Below are 24,710 nucleotides of genomic sequence, written 5' to 3'. Positions count from 1 at the left end.
ACTACTGTGTGTGGGGCACTAAAGTGGTATAACTACTGTGTGGGGGCACTAGGGGGGAATAACTACTGTGTGGGGGCACTAAGGTGGCATAACTACTGTGTGGGGGCACTACGGGGGCATAACTACTGTGTGGGGGCACTACGGGGGCATAACTACTGTGTGGGGGCACTACGGGGCATAACTACTGTGTGGGGGAACTAGGGGGGCATAACTACTGTGTGTGGAGCACTATGGGGGCATAACTACTGTGTGGGGCACTAAGGTGGTATAACTACTGTGTGGGGGCACTAGGGGGGAATAACTACTGTGTGGGGGCACTAAGGTGGCATAACTACTGTGTGGGGGCACTACGGGGGCATAACTACTGTGTGGGGGCACTAAGGTGGCATAACTACTGTGTGGGGGAACTAGGGGGGCATAACTACTGTGTGTGGAGCACTACGGGGGCATAACTACTGTGTGGGGCACTAAGGTGGTATAACTACTGTGTGGGGGCACTAGGGGGGAATAACTACTGTGTGGGGGCACTAAGGTGGCATAACTACTGTGTGGGGGCACTAGGGGGGAATAACTACTGTGTGGGGGCACTACAGGGGTATAACTACTGTATGGGGCACTAAGGTGGTATAACTCCTGTGGGGGGAACTAGGGGGGGCATAACTACTGTGTGGAGGCACTAGGGGGGCATAACTACTGTGTAGGGGTACAAAGTAGGAATAACTACTGTCTGGGAGCCGAAAGCGGAATAACTACTGTGTGTTGGGGCATCACTGCTGTCTAGGGGGCACTGGGCAGGATTGGGTGTGGACAGGTAGGTGCTGGGCGGAGTTAGAGGCATGTGACTGTCTGAGGGAAGCCATCAGAACTCACAGCTCCAGAGATTTCCTAATACTATCAGTCACCACTTTACAGCCAAGTTGTCGCATCACAAATACTAGTATTACCGAAGTATTACAGACCGGATAATCACTGCTATAGGTGCTATCCCATGAAAACCGTGTAGGCCGCGGACACTTGTGTGTGAACGCAGCCTTTACTTCTCGGCCTCGCCAGAAGAGCAGGGTTAACCCTTTCCCTCCCACTGTACAGTGAGCATTGGGCAAACATGGGACTGCAGGCAGGGCAGACGGGCAGCTGCGCTTGTAATCCGTGGGGGTGTGGCTAGAGAAAAAGACCACACCCGTTTAGATGCAAACCACGCCTCTTCTCGTTAGATACTTACGGCCAGTCGGGGCACGCCCGTTGGTCGCTGATTGGCCAGGGGGCGTGGCGAGCCGGTGGGCAGTGACGTCACGGCAGCTCCTGCAGTGTGAATGAATCAAACAGGCTGGGGTGTAAGCGGCACTCAGGCTGGAAGTGCTGCATCGGCGAGCCCGGAGCCCAGTGCCTGACCCGGGACAGGAGGAGAGAGCCCGGCCAGGCCCGCCGCTCCAGCCCGGCCACCTGTCAGCTGCACCCATGCCTGCCCGGTCAGAGCTGCTCCCTCCGGGCACTGATTCCTGACAGCCCCCTTCTTCCTCCTCCGCGTCTCCTTATATTATTACCTTTTTATTATTATTATTTCATTTCGTCTGAGATTTCTCCAGCGACGTCTCCAGAAAATGATGCAAAGCGCAGCAGCGCTGGCCACAGATGCGCCCGTCAAAGGGCTTCCAGAAATCCTCGGGCTGCCAATGCAACGTAAGGCATTTTATTCCTCATTCATTGATTTAATAATAAAGAATTCTGGCAGTATGGAGGGCTGGGATGCTGCAGGGAGCGGGAGGCACGGCATGCTGGGGTGCAGCCTGCAGATCCCCGACTACCACCCCTATCCTCCTCTGTATGGACCTGATGGGGGTAGGCATCACAGGGCAGGGGTCAGGGGGTGCTGGAGGTCAGGTACATATTGTATATCATAGGAATCATAGGAAGGGTCTTCCCTCACACCCCTTATGTACTATCCTCATCCCCCCCAAAAAAAAGTTTACTGCAAACTTTCCTGACCCCCCTCACCTTCTGCCTCCCTCTCTGCAGCTCCATGGACTACAGGATGTTATAGCATGGACCTGAAGATATTACTGATTAGATGGATGTTTATATAACCCACATTAATATGATGCTCTTGGAATGGAATTTTCTACATAATCCATAGAATTAGGAAATTTTTCTGTTTTGTGTCTTATTTATACGTTTCATTTCTGATATTACTGATGAACTGGGACTTTCCATATAACATTATAATATAATGGATATTATATTACTGATCAGGAATATTGTATAATACTGATGAGATGGAATTTTCTATTTAACTCATGTAATATCGGATATTAATGATGAAATGGATCTTCCCATATAACATGATATTATATTACTGATCATATAAACGTTTCTATGTAACCAATGTAATATAGGATATTACTGATGAAATGGAACTTTCCATATAACGATATATTATATTATGATATGATATTGCTGATCACATAGAAGTTTCTATATAACCCATGTCATATAGGATATTACTGATAAAATTAAACTTTCTATATAACCCATAGAATACAGCATAAAATTTACTGGAAGTTTCTGTATAACCCATGTAATATAGGATATTACTGATGAAATATAACTTTCCATATAACATAGGTTATGACTGATCAGATAGAGGTTTCTATATAACCTACAGTATGTTGCATAATATGAGATGTAAGTTTCTATATAACCGATGTAATATAGGATATTCCTGATGAACTGAGACTTCCCATATAACATTATATTATAATATATATTATATATTACTGATCAGATAGACTTTCTATATAACCCACAAAACATTGCATAATACTGATGAGACGGAAGTTTCTATTTAACCCATATAATATTGGATATGACTTATCAGATAGCGGTTTCTATATAACCTACAGTATGTTGCATGATACTGATGATATGGATGTATAGGATAATGCTAATGATAAGGAACTTTCTATAAAACCATTGAATATAGGATGTTGCTGGAAGTTTCTGTATAACCCATGTAATATAGGATATTACTGATGAAATGGAACTTTCCATATAACATAGGATATGACTGATCAGATAGAGGTTTCTATATAACCTACAGTATGTTGCATAATACTAATAGAATAGAAGTTTCTATATAACCCATGAATATAGAATATTACTGATGAAATTAAACTTTCTATATAACCCATAGATGGACTGGGAGTTTCTGTATAACCCATGTAATGTAGCATTTTAATAATAAAAATGACTTCTCTTTTTTGCACACTACTGATGAGATGGAAGTCCCTATATAATCTATACGATATAGGATAATGCTAATGATATGGACATTTCTGTATAACCCATAGATTATAGGATGTTACTGATACAAAGTACTTTTCTGTATAACCTACAGACAATTGCATATTACTGATGGAATGGGTGGAAGTTTCTATATAACCCATGTTGTAGGATGTTACTGATTAAATAACATTTTCCATACTACCCCCAGAATACAGCATAAAATGGAATGATGGTTTCTACGTAATCCATGAAATATAGGATATTACTTATAAAATTAAACTTTCTATATAACCCATAAAATACAGCATAAAATGGACTAAGAGTTTCTATATAACCCAAGTAATATGTGTAGTCAATGATGAAATGAAACTTTCCATATAACCCACAGTATCCAGCATATGGTGGAATGATTGGTTCTACATATAGGATATTAATGTTGGAGTGAAAGTTTCTTCAGTATATAACCCATATATGACAGGACACTAGAGATAGCAGTGAATGCAGAATATTGGCCAGTGCTGATGAGAAGGAAATGTATAAATAATGTATAATAAGGTGGTCCTGATGGGAAAGAAGTTTCCATATCACCCATAGACTATAGGATGGTCCTGATGGGATAGAAGTTTCCATCTCACCCATAGACTATAGGATGGTCCTGATGGGATAGACGTTTCCATATCACCCATAGACTATAGGATGGTCCTGATGGAATATAAGTTTCCATATCACCCATAGACTATAGGATGGTCCTGATGGGATAGAAGTTTCCATATCACCCATAGACTATAGGATGGTCCTAATGGGCTAGAAGTTTCCATATCACCCATAGACTATAGGATGGTCCTGATGGGCTAGAAGTTTCCATATCACCATAGACTATATGATGGTCCTGATGGGATATGTTTCCATATCACCCATAGACTATAGGATGGTTCTGATGGGATAGAAGTTTCCATATCACCCATAGACTATAGGATGGTCCTGATGGGATAGACGTTTCCATATCACCCATAGACTATAGGATGGTCCTGATGGGATAGAAGTTTCCATATCACCCATTGACTATAGGATGGTCCTAATGGGATAGAAGTTTCCATATCACCCATAGACTATAGGATGGTCCTAATGGGATAGACGTTTCCATATCACCCATAGACTACAGGGCGGTCCTGCCTTGTATACACGTGTAGTGACAGTGGACATGGGATTTATGAAGTGAGGTCAGGGGCTGAATGGTCTCCACAGGGTCTTCTGGAGAGGGTTAAGTGGAGGTGCTGACAATAATGTCTATTGTCCTTCAGGGCAGGACACTTTGTTGGGATAATTGAATTTTGCCTGTTTGTATCCTCAGTTCTTTACAGTAACTGGAGTAATAGGAGCATCATTTAGGAATAAGGATGCTTTATGGAGCAATCTGGAGAATAACATCCCAGTGCTGGAGGGATCTGGGGTTCTGTCATGTGTAGTCACTCACTGCCTTTAATACTGATGGAAGGAAGTTAACAACATTGTTTTTACTTGCTGACTTACAACTCTCATCATCCGTCACACAATCACAGTGGTCGATAGCATTTATGAATTAAATGGGAATTTTTGTACAGAGGCAGGTGGACTGGACTTAACAACAGAGATGGATAGATAGATAGATAGATAGATAGATAATTAGAGATAGATAGACAGACAGACAATGATTTAGATAGATAATTAGATAGATAATTAGAGATAGATAGATAGACAGACAATGATTTAGATAGATAATTAGATAGATAGATATATAGATAGATAATTAGAGATAGATAGATAATTAGATAAATAATTAGAGATAGACAGGATATAGATACATATATAGATAGACAATGATTTAGATAGATAATTAGATTAGATAGATAAATAATTAGAGATAGACAGATAGGATATAGATAGATAATAGATAGATTAGATTAAAAAAAAAAGCCTTAGGTTGCTATTTTCGATACGAATTTGAGGCAAACACATAACTACACACCTTTATGCATCGGGTTGAAGTTTTCAGTCTCCATACAGTTCAGTATTCAAATGTATAAAATGAACAAAAAAAAACGATTAATGTATAAAACATTAGTTTAGAAAAATTCTTATTTATTCGGTTGTGAAGTGATGAGAAAACTGACAACCCCGGTGCAGGTGGAAATATCACATTTTATGGGTGGAATTAGATGGAATGAGAAGATTTTGCATCCGGTTCTAGCTTGTTTACATTGAACGCTATAAAAAGTGATACAAAAGAGGATTCATAGTAAAATGATAGTAATAATGTAAAATATGATGGAATCATATATAAATACAGCGGTTAAAGGGATAATCGTTTCATAAAATAACGGGGGGGGGGGGGGGGGGAATAAAGACTGGTAAAAAAAGAATAAACAAGAAAAGAAATAACAGCAAACAAAACAAATAAAATGAGACATAATGGAAGTTAGTAAACAACCAGTTCTCTATGCTAATAATATATATATATTTATATATATAATGTAGGTTAATTTATATTAACATAAATTTAAGTTCAAGTTAATTTATATATAAACATCAGAAATAATAGAATGATATAGTGAAAATAGAAAGAAATAAGGCAGTAATAATTCATCCACATGGGGATACCAGTGGAAAGAAACAATACAGATAGTGAATCCTGGCAGTGAGGGCACCTCTCTTGTATCTCTTCATCCTGGGGTTAAAGCTGTATCATTTAACCCTTCATTTCCCGGTGTCCGACCTGGGATAATGAGCAGTGGATAACTGGGGTGATCAGTTGTCGTCTCTTCTCCAGTGAAAACTCTGTGACAAATGTGGATCTTTTTATCTGTAGAGTGGAAATGAGTTCCTGGAGTCCTGACATCATATTCTCTCCCATTTCCGTGGATATTAACCCAGGGGTGAGGTGCAGGGAGATACTGCCATATATCACACACAGCACACTGCCGGCTCGCCCCTCTGCTCTTAGGGCTCCTACATATTATATAGCAGTAATAGACACGTGTGATTTTAGAAAACAAAGCAATAATCCTACATACAAAAGAAAGCAAAATTCCTAAAGCAATTACAAAGCCCTGTGTACACGTACGTGTCCTGAATATGGGCAAATAGAGGAATCCAGAGGATGTATTACTGCTAGATTTGGACACATTTTATTCAGTCTGTCTATAAATATATATATACACCCCGATATACACATTGCCTGGTGCTTGGATTTCGTTGTTGATTTTCGCTTATTTTATTTTTACCTTATTTGCCTGATTGATTGATGATAGATAGAAAGATCATAGATGGATAGAGAGATGCAAATATATAAGATAGATAAATATAAATATATAGATATTAATGTATCTTTAAAAAAAATAAAAATAATTAGTGATGTAACTGTGATATCAGTGTGGTGTGCTCAGGTCTACTACAGACACACAGATGCTGAAGATGTAAGATGAATAGGCTGTACATCCAGGGGCAATGTATTCATATATTCAACACGGGAAAACCTGTCAGGAACTCTTCAGGATCACACACATACACACACATAAACCAATACACACATACACACACACATATATATACATACATACACACACATAAACGAATACACACATACACACATACATACATACATACACACACATAAACGAATACATACATACATATACATACAAACATAAACGAATACACACATACATACATATACATACATACACACATAAACGAATACACATATACATTCATATATATATACATACATACACACACACATAAAGGAATACACACATACATACATATACCGGTACATACACACATACATATACATACAAACACACACATAAACGAATACACACTTACATACATACATACATATACACACATACATACATACATATACACACATACATACATACATACATACATACATACACACACATAAACGAATACACACATACATACATATGTACACACACACACACACACATATATAACGAGTGTTTCTTCTACGAATGTGTCATTTAGTAATTTTACTAATTATTATCTCTTCATATGTGGAATAGTTAGTTAGCCCATTAATCGATCCCTCTCTTGGTGTAATCAATAGTGCAGCCATTACCTCCTCCATTCATTAATATTCCTCATCTTCTCTATGTTGGAAATGCCTCTACTTATCTAATGCTTTGTTTTCTATATTATTGGAAAAGATACAGAAGATCAGACAATTTATATCCAGAGCAAATGTCAGTCACAAATATTCCTTTATTTTTTTATGTTTACCAACTTCAATTAATCTGTCTCCTGTACATTATGTATGATTGCACGGGTTATCTATGGTCTGATACAGAAACTAATAGGCACTGATTAATTGCCAATGTCATCTCACTACTGATTGTTTGTTTATGCGGTAAATATATGATCTATCTGTCTATATATTTGTCTGTATGTCTGTCTATACACCATTTCCCTACCTGTCTATAATAGCATCTGTCTCCATCTATACATGTGTATACATTTATCATATTCTCTATCTATCTATCTATCTATCTATCTATCTATCTATCTCTAATGATCTATCTATCTCTAATGATCTATCTATCTATCTCTAATTATCTATCTATCTATCTAATATGGATCTAGTTATCCTTCTCTCTTTATCTATCTCTAATTATCTATCTATCTATCGGGACAAAACGGAAAAAAAAATCCACAGTATTCCTAAATTAAAAGGAATGTTCTTTGATCACCAGACAGACCTTTCAGTCCTCTTACTGGGACTTTTCTCAAGCAGTGACAACATACAAAGGTGCAATGTGCAGGTATATAAACATCTCCATAGTAATTGATCATTAAATATAATTAGTGAATAAAACACAATTCTTATACATAAATGAAAATAGAACCTGATCTATCACCAAATTGCATTGTAATCATTATAGTGAATCCATGTGTAAAGAAAATAATTCATAATGATTCATTTATATCCATGTCTTCTACTAATTAGTGATAATCAACATATCCTACAGTTTATACATGATCAGTGATAACTAAAATGTGTGTTGTGTGAACACAGGTGTAGATTAAAAACAGATTAGGAAACCACATACCAGCATGGACCCCCTGCAGTGTGTTCAGCCTCATGTACTATGTATTGCGCATGCTCTCAGGTTACCAGTGTTTCCCTTTAGAAGAGCGGTGGATTTTTTCCTTTTTGTCTTTTTGGTTGGTGGATCATCACCTTTTCAGCCGCTGGCACAAGGCACTTATTTGACCGCTGTGCTGCTCATACCATTTTTTTAGTTTCCTATCTATCTATCTATCTATCTATCTATCTATCTATCTATCTATCTATCTATCCATATGTGTATACATTGAGCCGGTATAGGGGATATGTCTCTGGCTCTTCACCCTCTGAGGTCTGTGTGTACATAGAGGTCCTCCATGCTGAGAATCACATGTGCTGTGTATATGGTAGGGCTGCCTGTGTATACGGTGGCGCTGACTGTGTATACGGTGGGGCTGTCTGTGTATACGGTGGCGCTGTCTGTGTATACGGTGGCGCTGACTGTATACGGTGTCGCTGACTGTGTATATCGTGGTGCTGACTGTGTATACGGTGGCGCTGACTGTGTATAAGGTGGGGCTGTCTGTGTATACGGTGGCGCTGTCTGTGTATACAGTGGCGCTGACTGTATACGGTGTAGCTGTCTGTGTATACGCTGGCGCTGACAGTGTATACGGTGGCGCTGACTGTGTATATGGTGTCGCTGACTGTGTATACCGTGGTGCTGACTGTGTATACCGTGCCGCTGACTGTGTATACGGTGGCGCTGACTGTGTATACGGTGGCGCTGTCTGTGCATACAGTGGCGCTGACTGTGTATACGGTGGTGCTGACTGTGTATATGGTGGGGCTGACTGTGTATACGGTGGCGCTGACTGTGTATACGGTGTCGCTGACTGTGTATACGGTGGCGCTGACTGTATACGCTGGCGCTGACTGTGTATAAGGCGGTGCTGACTGTGTATACGGTGGTGATGTCTGTGTATACAGTGGCGCTGACTGTATACGGTGGCGCTGACTGTGTATACGGTGGCGCTGTCTGTGTATACGGTGGCGCTGACTGTATACGGTGTCGCTGTCTGTGTATACGCTGGTCGCTGACTGTGTATACGGTGGCGCTGACTGTGTATACCGTGGCGCTGACTGTGTATACGGTGTCGCTGACTGTGTATACAGTGGCGCTGACTGTGTATACGGTGTCGCTAACTGTGTATACGGTGTCGCTGACTGTGTATACGGTGGCGCTGTCTGTGTATACAGTGGCGCTAACTGTATACGGTGTCGCTGTCTGTGTATACGCTGGCGCTGACTGTGTATACGGTGTCGCTGACTGTGTATACGGTGTCGCTGACTGTGTATACCGTGTCGCTGACTGTGTATACGGTGGCGCTGTCTGTGTATACGGTGGCGCTGACTGTGTATACGGTGGTGCTGACTGTGTATACGGTGGTGCTGCCTGTTTATATAGTGGGGCTGTCTGTGTATATAGTGGTGCTGCCTGTGTATATTGTGGTGCTGCCTGTGTATACGGTGGCGCTGCCTGTGTATACGGTGGCGCTGACTGTGTATACGGTGGCGCTGACTGTGTATACGGCGGGGCTGCCTGTGTATAAGGTGGGGCTGCCTGTGTATACGGTGGGGCTGCCTGTGTATACGGTGGTGCTGTCTGTGTATACGGTGGGGCTGTCTGTGTATACGGTGGGGCTGTCTGTGTATACGGTGGTGCTGACTGTGTATACGGTGGGGCTGCCTGTGTATACGGTGGGGCTGTCTGTGTATACGGTGGGGCTGTCTGTGTATACGGTGGTGCTGACTGTGTATACGGTGGTGCTGTCTGTGTATACGGTGGCGCTGACTGTGTATACGGTGGGGCTGCCTGTGTATACGGTGGGGCTGTCTGTGTATACGGTGGTGCTGACTGTGTATAAGGTTGGGCTGTCTGTGTATACGGTGGTGCTGACTGTGTATACGGTAGGGCTGCCTGTGTATATTGTGGTGCTGACTGTGTATACGGTGGCGCTGACTGTGTATACGGTGGCGCTGACTGTGTATACGGTGGCGCTGACTGTGTATACGGTGGTGCTGACTGTGTATACGGTGGTGCTGACTGTGTATACGGTGGGGCTGACTGTGTATAAGGTTGGGCTGTCTGTGTATACGGTGGTGCTGACTGTGTATACGGTGGTGCTGACTGTGTATACGGTGGGGCTGCCTGTGTATACGGTGGGGCTGCCTGTGTATACGGTAGGGCTGCCTGTGTATATTGTGGTGCTGACTGTGTATACGGTGGCGCTGACTGTGTATACGGTGGTGCTGCCTGTGTATACGGTGGGGCTGACTGTGTATACGGTGGAGCTGTCTGTGTATACGGTGGGGCTGACTGTGTATACGGTGGTGCTGACTGTATATACGGTGGTGCTGACTGTGTATACGGTGGGGCTGCCTGTGTATACGGTGGGGCTGTCTGTGTATACGGTGGGGCTGCCTGTGTATACGGTGGGGCTGCCTGTGTATACGGTGGTGCTGCCTGTGTATACGGTGGGGCTGTCTGTGTATACGGTGGTGCTGTCTGTGTATACGGTGGTGCTGCCTGTGTATACGGTGGGGCTGACTGTGTATACGGTGGGGCTGCCTGTGTATACGGTGGGGCTGACTGTGTATACGGTGGGGCTGCCTGTGTATACGGTGGGGCTGACTGTGTATACGGTGGTGCTGCCTGTGTATACGGTGGGGCTGCCTGTGTATACGGTGGGGCTGCCTGTGTATACGGTGGGGCTGCCTGTGTATACGGTGGGGCTGCCTGTGTATACGGTGGGGCTGCCTGTGTATACGGTGGGGCTGTCTGTGTATACGGTGGGGCTGCCTGTGTATACGGTGGGGCTGCCTGTGTATACGGTGGGGCTGCCTGTGTATACGGTGGTGCTGCCTGTGTATACGGTGGGGCTGCCTGTGTATACGGTGGAGCTGTCTGTGTATACGGTGGGGCTGTCTGTGTATACGGTGGGGCTGCCTGTGTATACGGTGGGGCTGCCTGTGTATACGGTGGTGCTGCCTGTGTATACGGTGGGGCTGCCTGTGTATACGGTGGTGCTGTCTGTGTATACGGTGGGGCTGTCTGTGTATACGGTGGTGCTGTCTGTGTATACGGTGGTGCTGCCTGTGTATACGGTGGGGCTGCCTGTGTATACGGTGGTGCTGTCTGTGTATACGGTGGTGCTGACTGTGTATACGGTGGTGCTGACTGTGTATACGGTGGGGCTGCCTGTGTATACGGTGGTGCTGACTGTGTATACGGTGGGGCTGCCTGTGTATACGGTAGGGCTGCCTGTGTATACGGTAGGGCTGCCTGTGTATACGGTGGGGCTGCCTGTGTATACGGTAGGGCTGCCTGTGTATATTGTGGTGCTGACTGTGTATACGGTGGCGCTGACTGTGTATACGGTGGGGCTGACTGTGTATACGGTGGGGCTGTCTGTGTATACGGTGGTGCTGACTGTGTATACGGTGGGGCTGCCTGTGTATACGGTGGTGCTGCCTGTGTATACAGTGGGGCTGACTGTGTATACGGTGGGGCTGCCTGTGTGTACGGTGGGGCTGCCTGTGTGTACGGTGGGGCTGCCTGTGTGTACGGTGGGGCTGCCTGTGTATACGGTGGTGCTGCCTGTGTATACGGTGGTGCTGCCTGTGTATACGGTGGGGCTGCCTGTGTGTCTATAGTCACTATACAATGTGCAGTTCATTTTCTGATGAGTAGAAGGAGCTGTGTTCTCTTACAGTAGATGATGCTCCTGGATATTACACATGGCCGGTGCCCCCTGGACCCCGGGATATCCATCACTCCCTGGCAGGCGGGCACTGGAAGCCACATCAATTCTTCTCCGGTACAATTCATGGATATATTATGAGTCTGCACTACACCGGGGACTACACCGCACAGCCGCGCTGAATGGTCATTATTACAGATGGGATTCAGATCTGTATGATATTGTACATACAAAGCCAGGGGCAGATATATGCTCTTCACATGTGAATATAGATAGATAGATATAGATAGATATTGGATAGATGCAGTTTGATGGATGTTGTTGGTACATTTATTTACATGTAGACATAGATTTATGGCCGCCTGTAAATCTCACATCAGCCCTGGTTCATTAGCTGATTGTATCAGATATTCCTGGCTGCAGATATGCAGTGTACGTCCGGTGTCACCAGCAGGCCCCATGTACTGACATCTATACACACGTATAGCAGTATATACCTGTATAGTTATGTATAGCAGTATACACATGTATAGATATATATAGCAGTATACACCTGTATAGATCTATATAGCAGTATACACCTGTATAGTTATGTATAGCAGTATACACATGAGTAATGTATAGCAGTATACACATGAATATATATATATAGCATACACATATACACATGCTATATGTATATAGCAGTATACACCTGTATAGATATAAATAGCAGTATATACCTGTATAGTTATGTATAGCAGTATACACATGTATAGATATATATAGCAGTATACACCTGTATAGATATATATAGCAGTATACACCTGTATAGATATATATATAGCAGTATATACCTGTATAGTTATGTATAGCAGTATACACATGTATAGATATATATATAGCAGTATACACCTGTATAGATATATATATAGCAGTATACACCTGTATAGATCTATATATAGCAGTATACACCTGTATAGATCTATATAGCAGTATACACCTGTATAGTTATGTATAGCAGTATACACATGAGTTATGTATAGCAGTATACACCTGTATAGATATAAATAGCAGTATACACATGTATAGATATAAATAGCAGTATACACCTGTATATACTTTATAGCCGTGATATCAGTTCAATGGAATAATTCCTATGTATATATATATGTGTGTATGTTCCGCGATCACTCAAAAATGCAACCATCGATTTTAGCGAAACTTGGTATACACATCCCTTGCTACCTGGAAAGAAATCTTGTGGGGGTCTCAGCTCTCTAGGACGTACCGTTCCTGAGATATTCCCAAAAAATTACCTGCATAAGCCAATACAAGCCTGCAAGTCTTTCTCTTCATATCCCAACTGCCATACACACGGTCACATGTCCCTTATCAGCCAATAGAAGCTTGCAGGCCCTTAGTCTCCACATACACACAGTTTTACCTCAGGTTTCCATAACAACCCAGACATTTTTCTTCACTGCTGTAGGTCAGCTTTAGGCTAGGGCTGCACGACACATAGGCCACAACTATATGTGTCGCATGACAATTTTTATAATGATAGGCTATGGTGTCGCACTGCGACATGTGACATGCTGCGATGCATTTTGGATGAGTTTTGTGCAACTGTCGTGTCGCAGTGCGAGACCATAGCCTATCATTATAAAAATTGTTGAGACAAAATGTTGCGCGACACATGTCGTCGTGTAGCCCTAGCATTAAAGGGGCAGGTCACTGTTAAGGGGTCGGGGTACTGTGAGGTCACTGTTAAGGGGTCGGGGTACTGTGAGGTCACTGTTAAGGGGGCGGGGTACTGTGAGGTCACTGTTAAGGGGGCGGGGTACTGTGAGGTCACTGTTAAGGGGGCGGGGTACTGTGAGGTCACTGTTAAGGCAGCAGGGTACTGTGAGGTCACTGTTAAGGCAGCAGGGTACTGTGAGGTCACTGTTAAGGGGGCGGGGTACTGTGAGGTCACTGTTAAGGCAGCGGGGTACTGTGAGGTCACTGTTAAGGGGGCGGGGTACTGTGAGGTCACTGTTAAGGGGGCGGGCCCCTATGGAGGTCACTGTCAGGGGAGTAGGGTGCTGTGAAACTCACTGTTAAAGGGGCGGGCTGCTGTGAAGGTCAAAGTTAAGTGGATGGGCTGCCGTGGAGGTCATAGTAACATAGTACATAAGGCCGAAAAAAGACATTTGTCCATCCAGTTCGGCCTGTTATCCCGCAAGTTGATCCAGAGGAAGACTCCTCTCTAGTAGCTATAGCCTGTAATATTATTACACTCCAGAAATACATCCAGGCCCCTCTTGAATTCCTTTATTGTACTCACCATCACCACCTCCTCAGGCAGAGAGTTCCATAGTCTCACTGCTCTTACTGTAAAGAATCCTTTTCTATGTTTGTGTACAAACCTTCTTTCCTCCAGACGCAGAGGATGTCCCCTCGTCACAGTCACAGTCCTGGGGATAAATAGCTGATGGGAGAGATCTCTGTACTGACCCCTGATATATTTATACATATTAATTAGATCTCCCCTTAGTCGTCTTTTTTCTAAAGTGAATAACCCTAATTTTGATAATCTTTCAGGGTACTGTAGTTGCCCCATTCCAGTTATTACTTTAGATGCCCTCCTCTGGACCTTCTCCAGCTCTGCTATGTCTGCCTTGTTTACAGGAGCCCAGAACTGTACACAGTACTCCATGTGCGGTCTGACTAGCGATTTGTAAAGTGGTAGGACTATGTTCTTATCACGGGAATCTATGCCCCTTCTGATGCAACCCATTATCTTGTTGGCCTTGGCAGCAGCTGCCTGACACTGGTTTTTGCAGCTTAGTTTGCTGTTTATTAAAATTCCTAGATCTTTTTCCATGTCAGTGTTACCGAGTGTTTTACCATTTAGTATGTACGGTTGACTTGCATTTTTCCTTCCCATGTGCATAACTTTACATTTATCAGTGTTAAACCCCATCTGCCACTTATCTGCCCAAGCCTCCAGTCTATCCAGATCCCTCTGTAGTAGTATACTGTCCTCATCAGTGTAAATTACTTTACACAGTTTAGTGTCATCTGCGAAAATTGATACTTTACTGTGCAAGCCTTCTACAAGATCATTAATAAATATATTGAAGAGAATAGGGCCCAATACTGACCCCTGAGGTACCCCACTAGTGACAGTGACCCAATCTGAGTGTGTACCGTTAATAACCACCCTCTGTTTTCTATCACTGAGCCAGTTACTTACCCACATACAGATGTTTTCTCCCAGTCCGAGCATTCTCATTTTATATACTAACCTTTTATGTGGTACAGTGTCAAATGCTTTGGAGAAATCCAGATATACGACATCCATTGATTCGCCGCTGTCAAGTCTAGAACTTACCTCCTCATAGAAACTGATTAAATTAGTCTGACATGACCGATCCCTCACGAAGCCATGCTGATATGGCGTTATTTGCTTATTTCTGTTGAGATGCTCTAATATAGCATCTCTCAGAAAACCTTCAAACAGTTTACCCACAACAGATGTTAAACTTACCGGCCTATAGTTTCCAGGCTCTGTTTTTGGCCCCTTTTTGAATATTGGCACCACATATGCCATGCGCCAATCCTGTGGGACATTCCCTGTCAGTATAGAGTCTGCAAATATCAGAAATAAGGGTCTGGCTATGACATTACTTAATTCCTTTAGGATACGGGGGTGTATGCCATCCGGTCCTGGCGATTTGTCTATTTTAATCTTTTTAAGTCGCTGTTGTACTTCTTCCTGGGTCAGACAGGACACTTTTAATGGGGAATTTATTTTTGCATTCTGCATGTCATCTGACAATTTATTTTCCTCAGTGAATACATTGGAGAAAAAAATATTTAACAGCTTTGCTTTCTCCTCATCGCTCTCTGCGACTTCCCCCTCATTACTCTTTAGAGGGCCGACACCTTCAGATTTATACTTTTTAACATTTATATAATTGAAGAACATTTTAGGGTTAGTTTTACTCTCTTTGGCAATTAATCTCTCGGTCTCTAGTTTGGCCGCTTTTATTTGTTTTTTACATGTTCTATTTTTTTCCTTATAGTTTTTCAGTGCTTCCGTGCTCCCCTCCTGTTTCAGTGAATGATATGCTTTCTTTTTGTCATTTATTGCTTTCTTTACAGTTCTATTTATCCACATTGGTTTCTTTTTGTTCCTTAACCTTTTATTACCATACGGTATGTACCTCTCACAATGAGATTTTAGGATGTTTTTAAAGATATCCCATTTTGTGGCTGTATTTTTATTTTTGAGGACTTTGTCCCAGTTAGTTTGGCCTATGGCCTCTCTTAGTTGGCTAAATTTAGCTTTTTTGAAGTTTGGTATTTTTGTTCCTCCCTGTAGAAGTCCCATTTTAAAGTGGTGGTGACTGTGAAGTTCACTGTTAAAGGGGTGGGGTGCTGGAGAGGTCACTGTTATGGGGGATACTGTCAATATCTTTTAACGAGACACACAAACATTAAATGACATAGATGAAATATACCCGACCCGTGTGAAGGGTCCTTCTGCTAGTATATATATAACTACCTTTAGCTATTCTATTCTACTTAACAGAGGATGTACATAGAAATATAATTTTTTGTAGTCACAACACAGATTTATTATCGAAATCAGTCTCAGTTACATAAGATTTTACGGGTTTATAATATAATTGATTCTATCTCCTTCAAGAGCATAATAATAATAATAATAATAATAATTATGTATAGCCCATTATTTGATATCACATGTACAGCACACACTGTATTTCCTATTCTAGCTTCTGGGCAGGATAAAGGATTCCTTCACCTTCCTGTTAAGGCCTCATGCACACGATCGTATGTATTTTGCCGTCCGCAAAAAATGGATCCACAAAAAATACTGATGACGTCCGTGTGCATTCCGTATTTTGCAGAACGGAACAGCGGGCCCTTCATAGAACAGTCCTATCCTTGTCCGTAATGCGGACAATAATAGGACATGTTCTATTTTTTGCAGAACGGAAATACAGACATACGGAAACAGAATGCACACGGAGTAACTTCCGTTTCTTTTGCGGACCCAAAAAACAGAACGAACACGGAAAGAAAGTTCGTGTGCATGAGGTCTTAGTGAAGGTTTAGTCTGGATTTTCTCATCTAAACCATGTGGACCAAGTCAGTGTCCTAACATTGATTGCCCTGCTGGTCCTAATAGGGCAAACATCCAGCAAAGTGATATTTGTTTATCTTATTCATTTCTATGCGATTTATGTAAAAGAAATATGAGAATATTGTATGGGAAATACATAAACGTTATATGGAGTCACTCATTACCCATGGTTAGGTATGGTAGAATTATTTTCTGTCAATATTTTACTCTACATTTAATATTTTTTAGATCACTATTGTAGGCTGCAATAATTGATAAAGAAAGGCAAAATAATAGATTTTAAAATATGTTAAAAACATGTATTACTCAGTAGAGATCTCTGCACTCATATAGAAAACTATCCACAGCTATGACCATTTCATACTCAGATTTCTACATGAAATGAAACATTTTGAACATTGAACATGATAGGCAGATATAGATATGATTTGCTATAGGTGTGTTTAATATAGATACATAGAATAATAGATAAATGTATATGTGTGTATATATATATATATTGGGAAGAGAGAGATCTAACTTAGAAGTTAATATGGAGATAATTTGGCAGTATTTCAACATAGATTATAGTTAGAGAGGACTCCCCTGCATAACGGAAACGGGGCGGATACGTTTTGCAGCCCATAGACTTCTATTATGACGGAATGAATAACGGAACGGCTCTAAAGGCATCCCTTTATGCATTCCGTCATAGAATTGCATTATGGTCTGTGGTAACGGAATCTATAACGCAATTCTGCTTTTACCAGCAAACGAAGTATGAACGAATGTCAAAATATGAAATTCGCTTATCTCTAATTATAGTGATGTGGGGTCATATGTACCTCTTCCTGGTTCTCCTCGGAAAAAAGAGGAATATAGTAACATAATACAACATATACCAGTGGTCTCATTTCAGGGATTTTCCTGGAAAGATAGATGTTTGTCTGTGAAAAGAATAATAATAATTATTATTATTATTATTATCATCATCATCATATTTATTATTATTATTATTATCATGTTTATTATTATTATTTTTATTATCATTATTATCAATCATGTTTATTATTATTATCATTCATATTTATTGTTGTTATTATTATTATTATATTGCTAGGAGGCAGCATTTACACAATGTTATTACCTGTGCACAGCCGGCTTTTCCCACTCTCCTTGCTCCACCATTTCCCTCCATTCCCCCACCCCTCTTCTGGCTCCCGCTTGGTCACCCCCCCACTCAGAGGCACTGTATCTTCCTGTCAATCAATGAGATGAAAATGTTCTGTAGGACACACCCAGCTGCTGCAGAATTCACTAACCTGAAGCTCACTCACCCTTCTCTTGTCAAAGAGGTCCTGCAGCAGCAGTGATGTACAAGTTACTATCTACTACTAATGTCCTATAGGACTAAATTACACCACTTTCACTGCGCCTACCTACTTAACTAAGACTTAGCTTTTATTTCATATTATTAATACTTATGGTGTAAATAACTAATTATATTAAAATTCTCAGTGATCACTGGCCATTTGTATATATCTTTAGTTTACCCTGTCAGAACTGTCATCTGGCTGGGTTTGAATATACACTTTTATTAACAGGCTGCGCAGCCTGTTAATAAAAGTGTATATTCAAACCCAGCCAGATGACAGTTCTGACAGGGTAAACTAAAGATATATACAAATGGCCAGTGATCACTGAGAATTTTAATATAATTAGTTATTTACACCATAAGTATTAATAATATGAAATAAAAGCTAAGTCTTAGTTAAGTAGGTAGGCGCAGTGAAAGTGGTGTAATTTAGTCCTATAGGACATTAGTAGTAGATAGTGTTGATTAACACACCACATCTCTGCTCTTAAAGGGGAAGTACAGTTATTGTATGTACAAGTTACAGCGCCTTCCCTTTAGCAGAACTTCCTAATGGCTTTTGAAAATCTCTTTTAGGGTGGGTTCACACACAAGTTTTTTTGTCATTTTTTTTTTCTGGCATTTTTTGCTGCAGTGTTGCATGGAAGTCTATGGGAAATATTAAATGCAGAACAAGAACCTGTTTTTTTCCACCCTTCGTATGGCTTTTTCAGTGTTTTGCGGGCCGTTTTTAACGGATCCATTTTTTGTTTCAGTAGTGTTTCCGGTTCCGTTCCATTTTTCCGTATGCCACATACAGTATACAGTAATTACATAGAAAAAATTGGTCTGGGCATAAAATTTTCAATAGATGGTTTCGTAAAAACGGAACGGATACGTAAGACATACGAAGTACATTCCATATGTGTTCCATTTTTTTTGCGGACCCATTGACTTGAATGGAGTCACGGAACGTGATTTGTGGGCAATAATAGGACATGTTCTATCTTTGAACGGGACGTAAAAACAGAAATATAGAAACAGAATGCATACGTACATTCCGTTTTTTTTGCAGAACCATATATGGACCGTATACGGAACGCAAAATACGGCCCGTATACGGAGCACAAAAAACATTCGTGTGAATAAGCCCTTAAAGTGCATTTTTTTCAAATTGCAGCATGCTCTGGGTCTGACTTTTTTTCTCATTGCCTGGAATTTTTCTCCCATTGTTTTTTTTCCAATGTGTTTTGGCATTTTTAAAGTCATTTTTGCATGGTTTTTTTTTTCAATGTTTTTTCCCCAAACAGTTCTACAATGAGAGTGATATCACAGATCACAGGGGAGCACGCAATTTCATTTAATCTAAAGAAAAATGCAGCTTCTAAAATGTGCTATGCGGGCAAAAAAAAAAAAAAACACCAAAAACTACCAAGTATGGGTGTTTTACTTTTGGCCCCCCAAAATCCTAGAAACAAAACAAAGTGTGAAGGAGCCTTAGGCTATTTGCACACATTGCGGACTATGTTGTATTTTTTCCCAGGGGACTCTTGTGTGAAAAAAAAAAAAATGCAGCGTAATACAGTACCAGCTAAGTGTATGTATTAAACAAATCCCATCTTCTCTTTGCTTTTTCGTTCTGTGTGGAAATTGGTCGGCTGTTTAGATTTTGAAATCCGCAGCATGTCAGTTCTTTGTACAGGAGGACAAGTTACTTCATGAAGCTGAGCTAAAGAGCTGCCTCATCCTCCTCTCTGCTCTGCCTGTGAGGGATTATGATCCTGAATACAGATGATGAGATCTTTAGCTGAATCTCTGTTGGAATTGAGTTCATGAGCAGATGTGGCTAATGAGCAGCAGCACTTGTCTGCAGTCTCCATTACCAAAGCCTGTCCTGTCCGTCCTCTTCATGTCTCCTCATGAACTCCATTCCCACAAAGATTCAGCTAAATATCATATTAAACTGTATTCAGGATCATAACCCCTCACAGGCAGAGCAGAGAGGAGGATGAGGCAGCTCTTTAGCTCAGTGTTGTGAAGCAACTTGTCCTGCTGTGTGATTAGGACAGGTTTTGTGTGTACTAATGGGACAGCGGCCATTTTGTAACTCCTAATGATTGCTCCCCAGACAAAACGATCCATTATAACTAATGAAAGGTATCTGGAAATATATTTATAATAGAGTAATATTTACGTATTTTCATTTTCTTAATTCCCGGAGAACCCCTTTAACAGAAAATCCACACAGACTTCCATGCGGTTTTCTTTTTGTTTCTGCTTAAAAACTGCACCAGAATCTACGTGTGTTATTTATGGCTTTTGGCACAAATTGTATCCAGTTTTGTTGCAGATCTCCCCCTTGCATTGAAAAGTATGGAATCCGCACAACAAAAATTGCACAAACAACAGTCAGGCTGCGGAATTGAAAATCCACATGGCAGGTCAATTTCTGCACCTAAGAAAAAAAGCAAAGCGGACATGAGATTTGTCTTTTCTCTTTGCTGGTACTGTATTGCGCGACAGTTTTTCTGCATGAAATCTGTGCGGAAAAAACACACGTAATCAACACTGTGGCTGGGATTCTGTCACAAGAAAAGAAAAAAAATGAAAAAAACTCTTCCATTAGTTTGAGCATCAGCTATGTTATCAGTTTGTGTCAGAGATCAGTTTTTTTTGACAAGAGAAAAAGTCTTGCAAAAAGTACTTTTTCTCCCGTCAAAAATAACGGATCTCTGACGGAAGTGACACAAACTGATCGTAACATGCTCAAAATAATGCGTCTTTTGTTTTTAAAACATCTTTCTGTTCTTCTGACGGATCAGCAGAACGGAAAGCTAAATGGTGACGCAGTTTCCTTTTTCAGTATTTGGCACTTTCATGGTAAAACAAATTACCTCTCTTACTGCTTCATGCAAAAAAATGATGGATTATTTGATTCTGGTATTAGGCGCGTTTCACGCTAGCATTAGATATTTCCGGCAGTGTGTTTTGCCAGGGAGCAGCCTGCTGGAGATGCCTGGATCCGGCACTGCCGGACGCTACCTGACACCCACCGGCCCCATTCACTATAATGGGGACCGGCAGAGATCTGGATTTTCGACATATTTGCCGGGTTGGGGTGTCTCTGCTGGGCCTCGTTATAGTGAATGGAGCCGGATGGCAATGCGGTAGCTTCCAGCAGCGCTAGAATGCAGAGAGATCCGGCATGCTGCTCCCTGCCAGAACAGCCTGCTGGATCTAAAAACGATAGTGTGGAACTGGCCTTATGGCTCATGCACACGGAAAATGGATAAGAATATATGGTACCTCAAAATGCGATATGATACCTCATAGACATAGGGAGTCGACAGAAAGTCCTGTCCAGGGCACCATCCATGCTGAGTTTTCATGTAGGGCTATCAAAAGGGGGTTGTATTATAATTTTACTGTGTGACCCCCTTTCTTGTACACATTCCTCTGTCACCTTCTATAGTAACCTAAGCTGCAGTAGTTACAGGACAATCTTAATCCAAGTTGTTATCCAACAACCAGTTAGATCCAGCATCAGGGTTTATGCACATGAACGTGTGTGGCCCGCGCCCGTGCAATATACGGGCACTGGATGCGGACCAGTTCACTTGAATGCGTCCGCAATCCGCAAGATACAGAGTGTCCTATTTTTTTGTGGTGCGGAGTGAATATTTCAGATGGCAGACCCATTCAAATGAATGGGTCCGCAACTGCAAACGGCGAGCACTCGGCCGGCAAACAGCGGTCCGCAGCACCGGCACGGGGTGCACATCTTCGTGTACATGAGCCCTTAGGTTGCCTTCACGCACTCAGTGTTTAGTCGGAGATAAGATATTTTGGAAAGCTTTGCTCCTGATCTGTGTTTTTTGACCTGCATCATGTTTGGCGCACAATCACTGATGAGAATCATAGATCACACACTGAGGCCTCGTTCAGAATTCTGTGGCCATTTGATGTCTGTAAAAAATCTGTCCGTCTTTCATCTGTAAGGCTACTTTCACACTAGCGGCCGGACGGATACGACAGGCTGTTCACCCTGTCGGATCCGTCCTGCTGCTATTTCGCCGTGCCGCTGGACTGCCGTCCGTCCTTATTGACTATAATGGGGACGGGGCGGAGCTCAGGCGGTGCGCGGTGAGAAGCCGCTGGACTAAAAAGTCGGACATGCAGTACTTTTAGTCCGGCGGCCTTTCGGCCTTTAGTCAATGGGGACAGAGCGGCAGTCCTGCAGCACGGCGAAATAGCGGCAGGACGGATCCGACAGGGTGAACAGCCTGTCGTATCCGTCCGGCCGCTAGTGTGAAAGTAGCCTAAAGATGTCAGCGAAGATTCCGTATTTGGTCCGTGTGTCCTGTTTTTGCCCTCTGTGCGTCATCTGTATTCCATGGACACTGCTCAGCTGAAAATGAATTTCCAGAGCATCTCCTATGAACGGTCCATGAAAAATCACTGGCAGAGCATGGATGCCATGCGTATTGTGTCAGTGCTGTTTCACGGACCCATAGACTTCAATGGGTGTGTTTAGTCCGTATCAGGGAGTAAAGGAGTGCGGGACAGCATTTTTACGCCGGTATTTGTTTCCTCTCTTGCGCTGCCAGAGGCTAATCTAAGGCAGACGTGTGTCTGGCAGAAAAACTACGCCTGTGTGCATGTTAGTAAATTTGCCTGAAACACCCCGCTCCGCCCTTGTCCTGCACAACTGTCGAAAACTTTTCGACATTGGCCGTGCGACTTAATATTGTCACGCGGCCAGTCAAAAAGGGGACTTGCAACAATTTTTACTACTAAAATAGTTGCCAGTCCCTTGATAAATGACCCCCTCCATGTCTCCATGACTTTTCCAGTGACCGTGGGTCAGTGGACAACCACTAATATGTCAGCAAACACATTACAAACAATGGGTACGTAAAGAACACGGACAGTACACGTCCCTGATTCACTGAACTGTGAACGAGGTCTGACGCAGTCTATTGGATAACATTACGCGTTCATACGTCATTGCTGCTGTCATAAAACCTCTCACGCTTTTGGTACTTGACGAAATAGCTGACGGAAACATTGTCCCTGGTTGCTGTAAAGATAAAGGGCAAAGAACTGACAGTCCCAGGGACTGGAATACATTTTGACCAATCTGTACTTTTTTATGAAACCATATTTTCCTTTTAATTTCTTGCACTGGACAGATAAATGCAAAATTGTCATTTACAGCCAAATAATGACACAAAAATGGACCGTCATCCTACGTGGGCATAGTCCGTACATATAGACCCGATCTTTTGGCAATGAAAAATAATTTACGTAATTGGCAAAACCTAAATGAAGGCCAAGAAATGTCACATTCATTTCCTGTAATGGAGGATGGAATAGAACGTACAGGTAATGTGACGTCCTGCGACCAGGTGGCGGTATGTTCTGATCTAGTGTACTCTCTGTATACTGTATGTGCAGTCACGCACAGATGTACACCAATCTGCCACCCATTAGCATATTGCTGCCGTTCGTAGAAAGTATACACTTACTGCACAGTATTTAATACTAGGCAAAATCCTATTTGCAGATAAACAGCAGCATTTTCTTAAGATGTATTTCTGTTCTGCATCTTTCAGTGTCTGGAAGATTTTGCTCTAATTCTTTTGTAGCAGATCTTGGGGGGTAGAGATTATGATCTGACCTTAATCCTAATCCCTCATTGCCCTGGGGACCTATAAGGAACTCATAGGCGATGAGTCATCTCAGAAGATTTATCTCCGGCGATGCTGTTACAAAATGTCAGTGCAGTTTAGGTTCTGTCTGCCCATGATATAGATGCTATAAGGTAGTCTCTCTGACATGTTACTTTCGGTGGATTTGCACTGAAGCCAACTGGTTAGAAGGTATACAGTCTACTGGTTAGAAGGTATACAGTCTACTGGTTAGATGGTATACAGTCCACTGGTTAGAAGGTATACAGTCCACTGGTTAGAAGGTATACAGTCTACTGGTTAGATGGTATACAGTCCACTGGTTAGAAGGTATACAGTCCACTGGTTAGATGGTATACAGTCCACTGGTTAGAAGGTATACAGTCTACTGGTTAGATGGTATACAGTCCATTGGTTGGAAGGTATACAGTCCGCT

General features: G+C 42.1%; 1 protein-coding gene across 1 annotated transcript in view; it reads left to right on the top strand.

Annotated features, from left to right (window-relative positions):
- The first annotated feature begins 1,586 nt into the window (after positions 1-1,586).
- LHX4 (LIM homeobox 4) overlaps positions 1,587-24,710 on the top strand; it is a 66,541-nt gene continuing 43,417 nt past the window's right edge. The window contains exon 1 of the mRNA XM_044302078.1: positions 1,587-1,680. Within this exon, the coding sequence (XP_044158013.1) occupies positions 1,602-1,680 (79 nt within the window). The 5' untranslated portion in view covers positions 1,587-1,601. The remainder of the gene's footprint in view (positions 1,681-24,710) is intronic.

This window comes from Bufo gargarizans, chromosome 7 (assembly GCF_014858855.1).
Source record: "Bufo gargarizans isolate SCDJY-AF-19 chromosome 7, ASM1485885v1, whole genome shotgun sequence".
Taxonomy (NCBI): Eukaryota; Metazoa; Chordata; class Amphibia; order Anura; family Bufonidae; genus Bufo; species Bufo gargarizans.
Note: the sequence above shows the minus strand (reverse complement) of the source record. Positions and strands in the feature narration are given on the sequence as shown.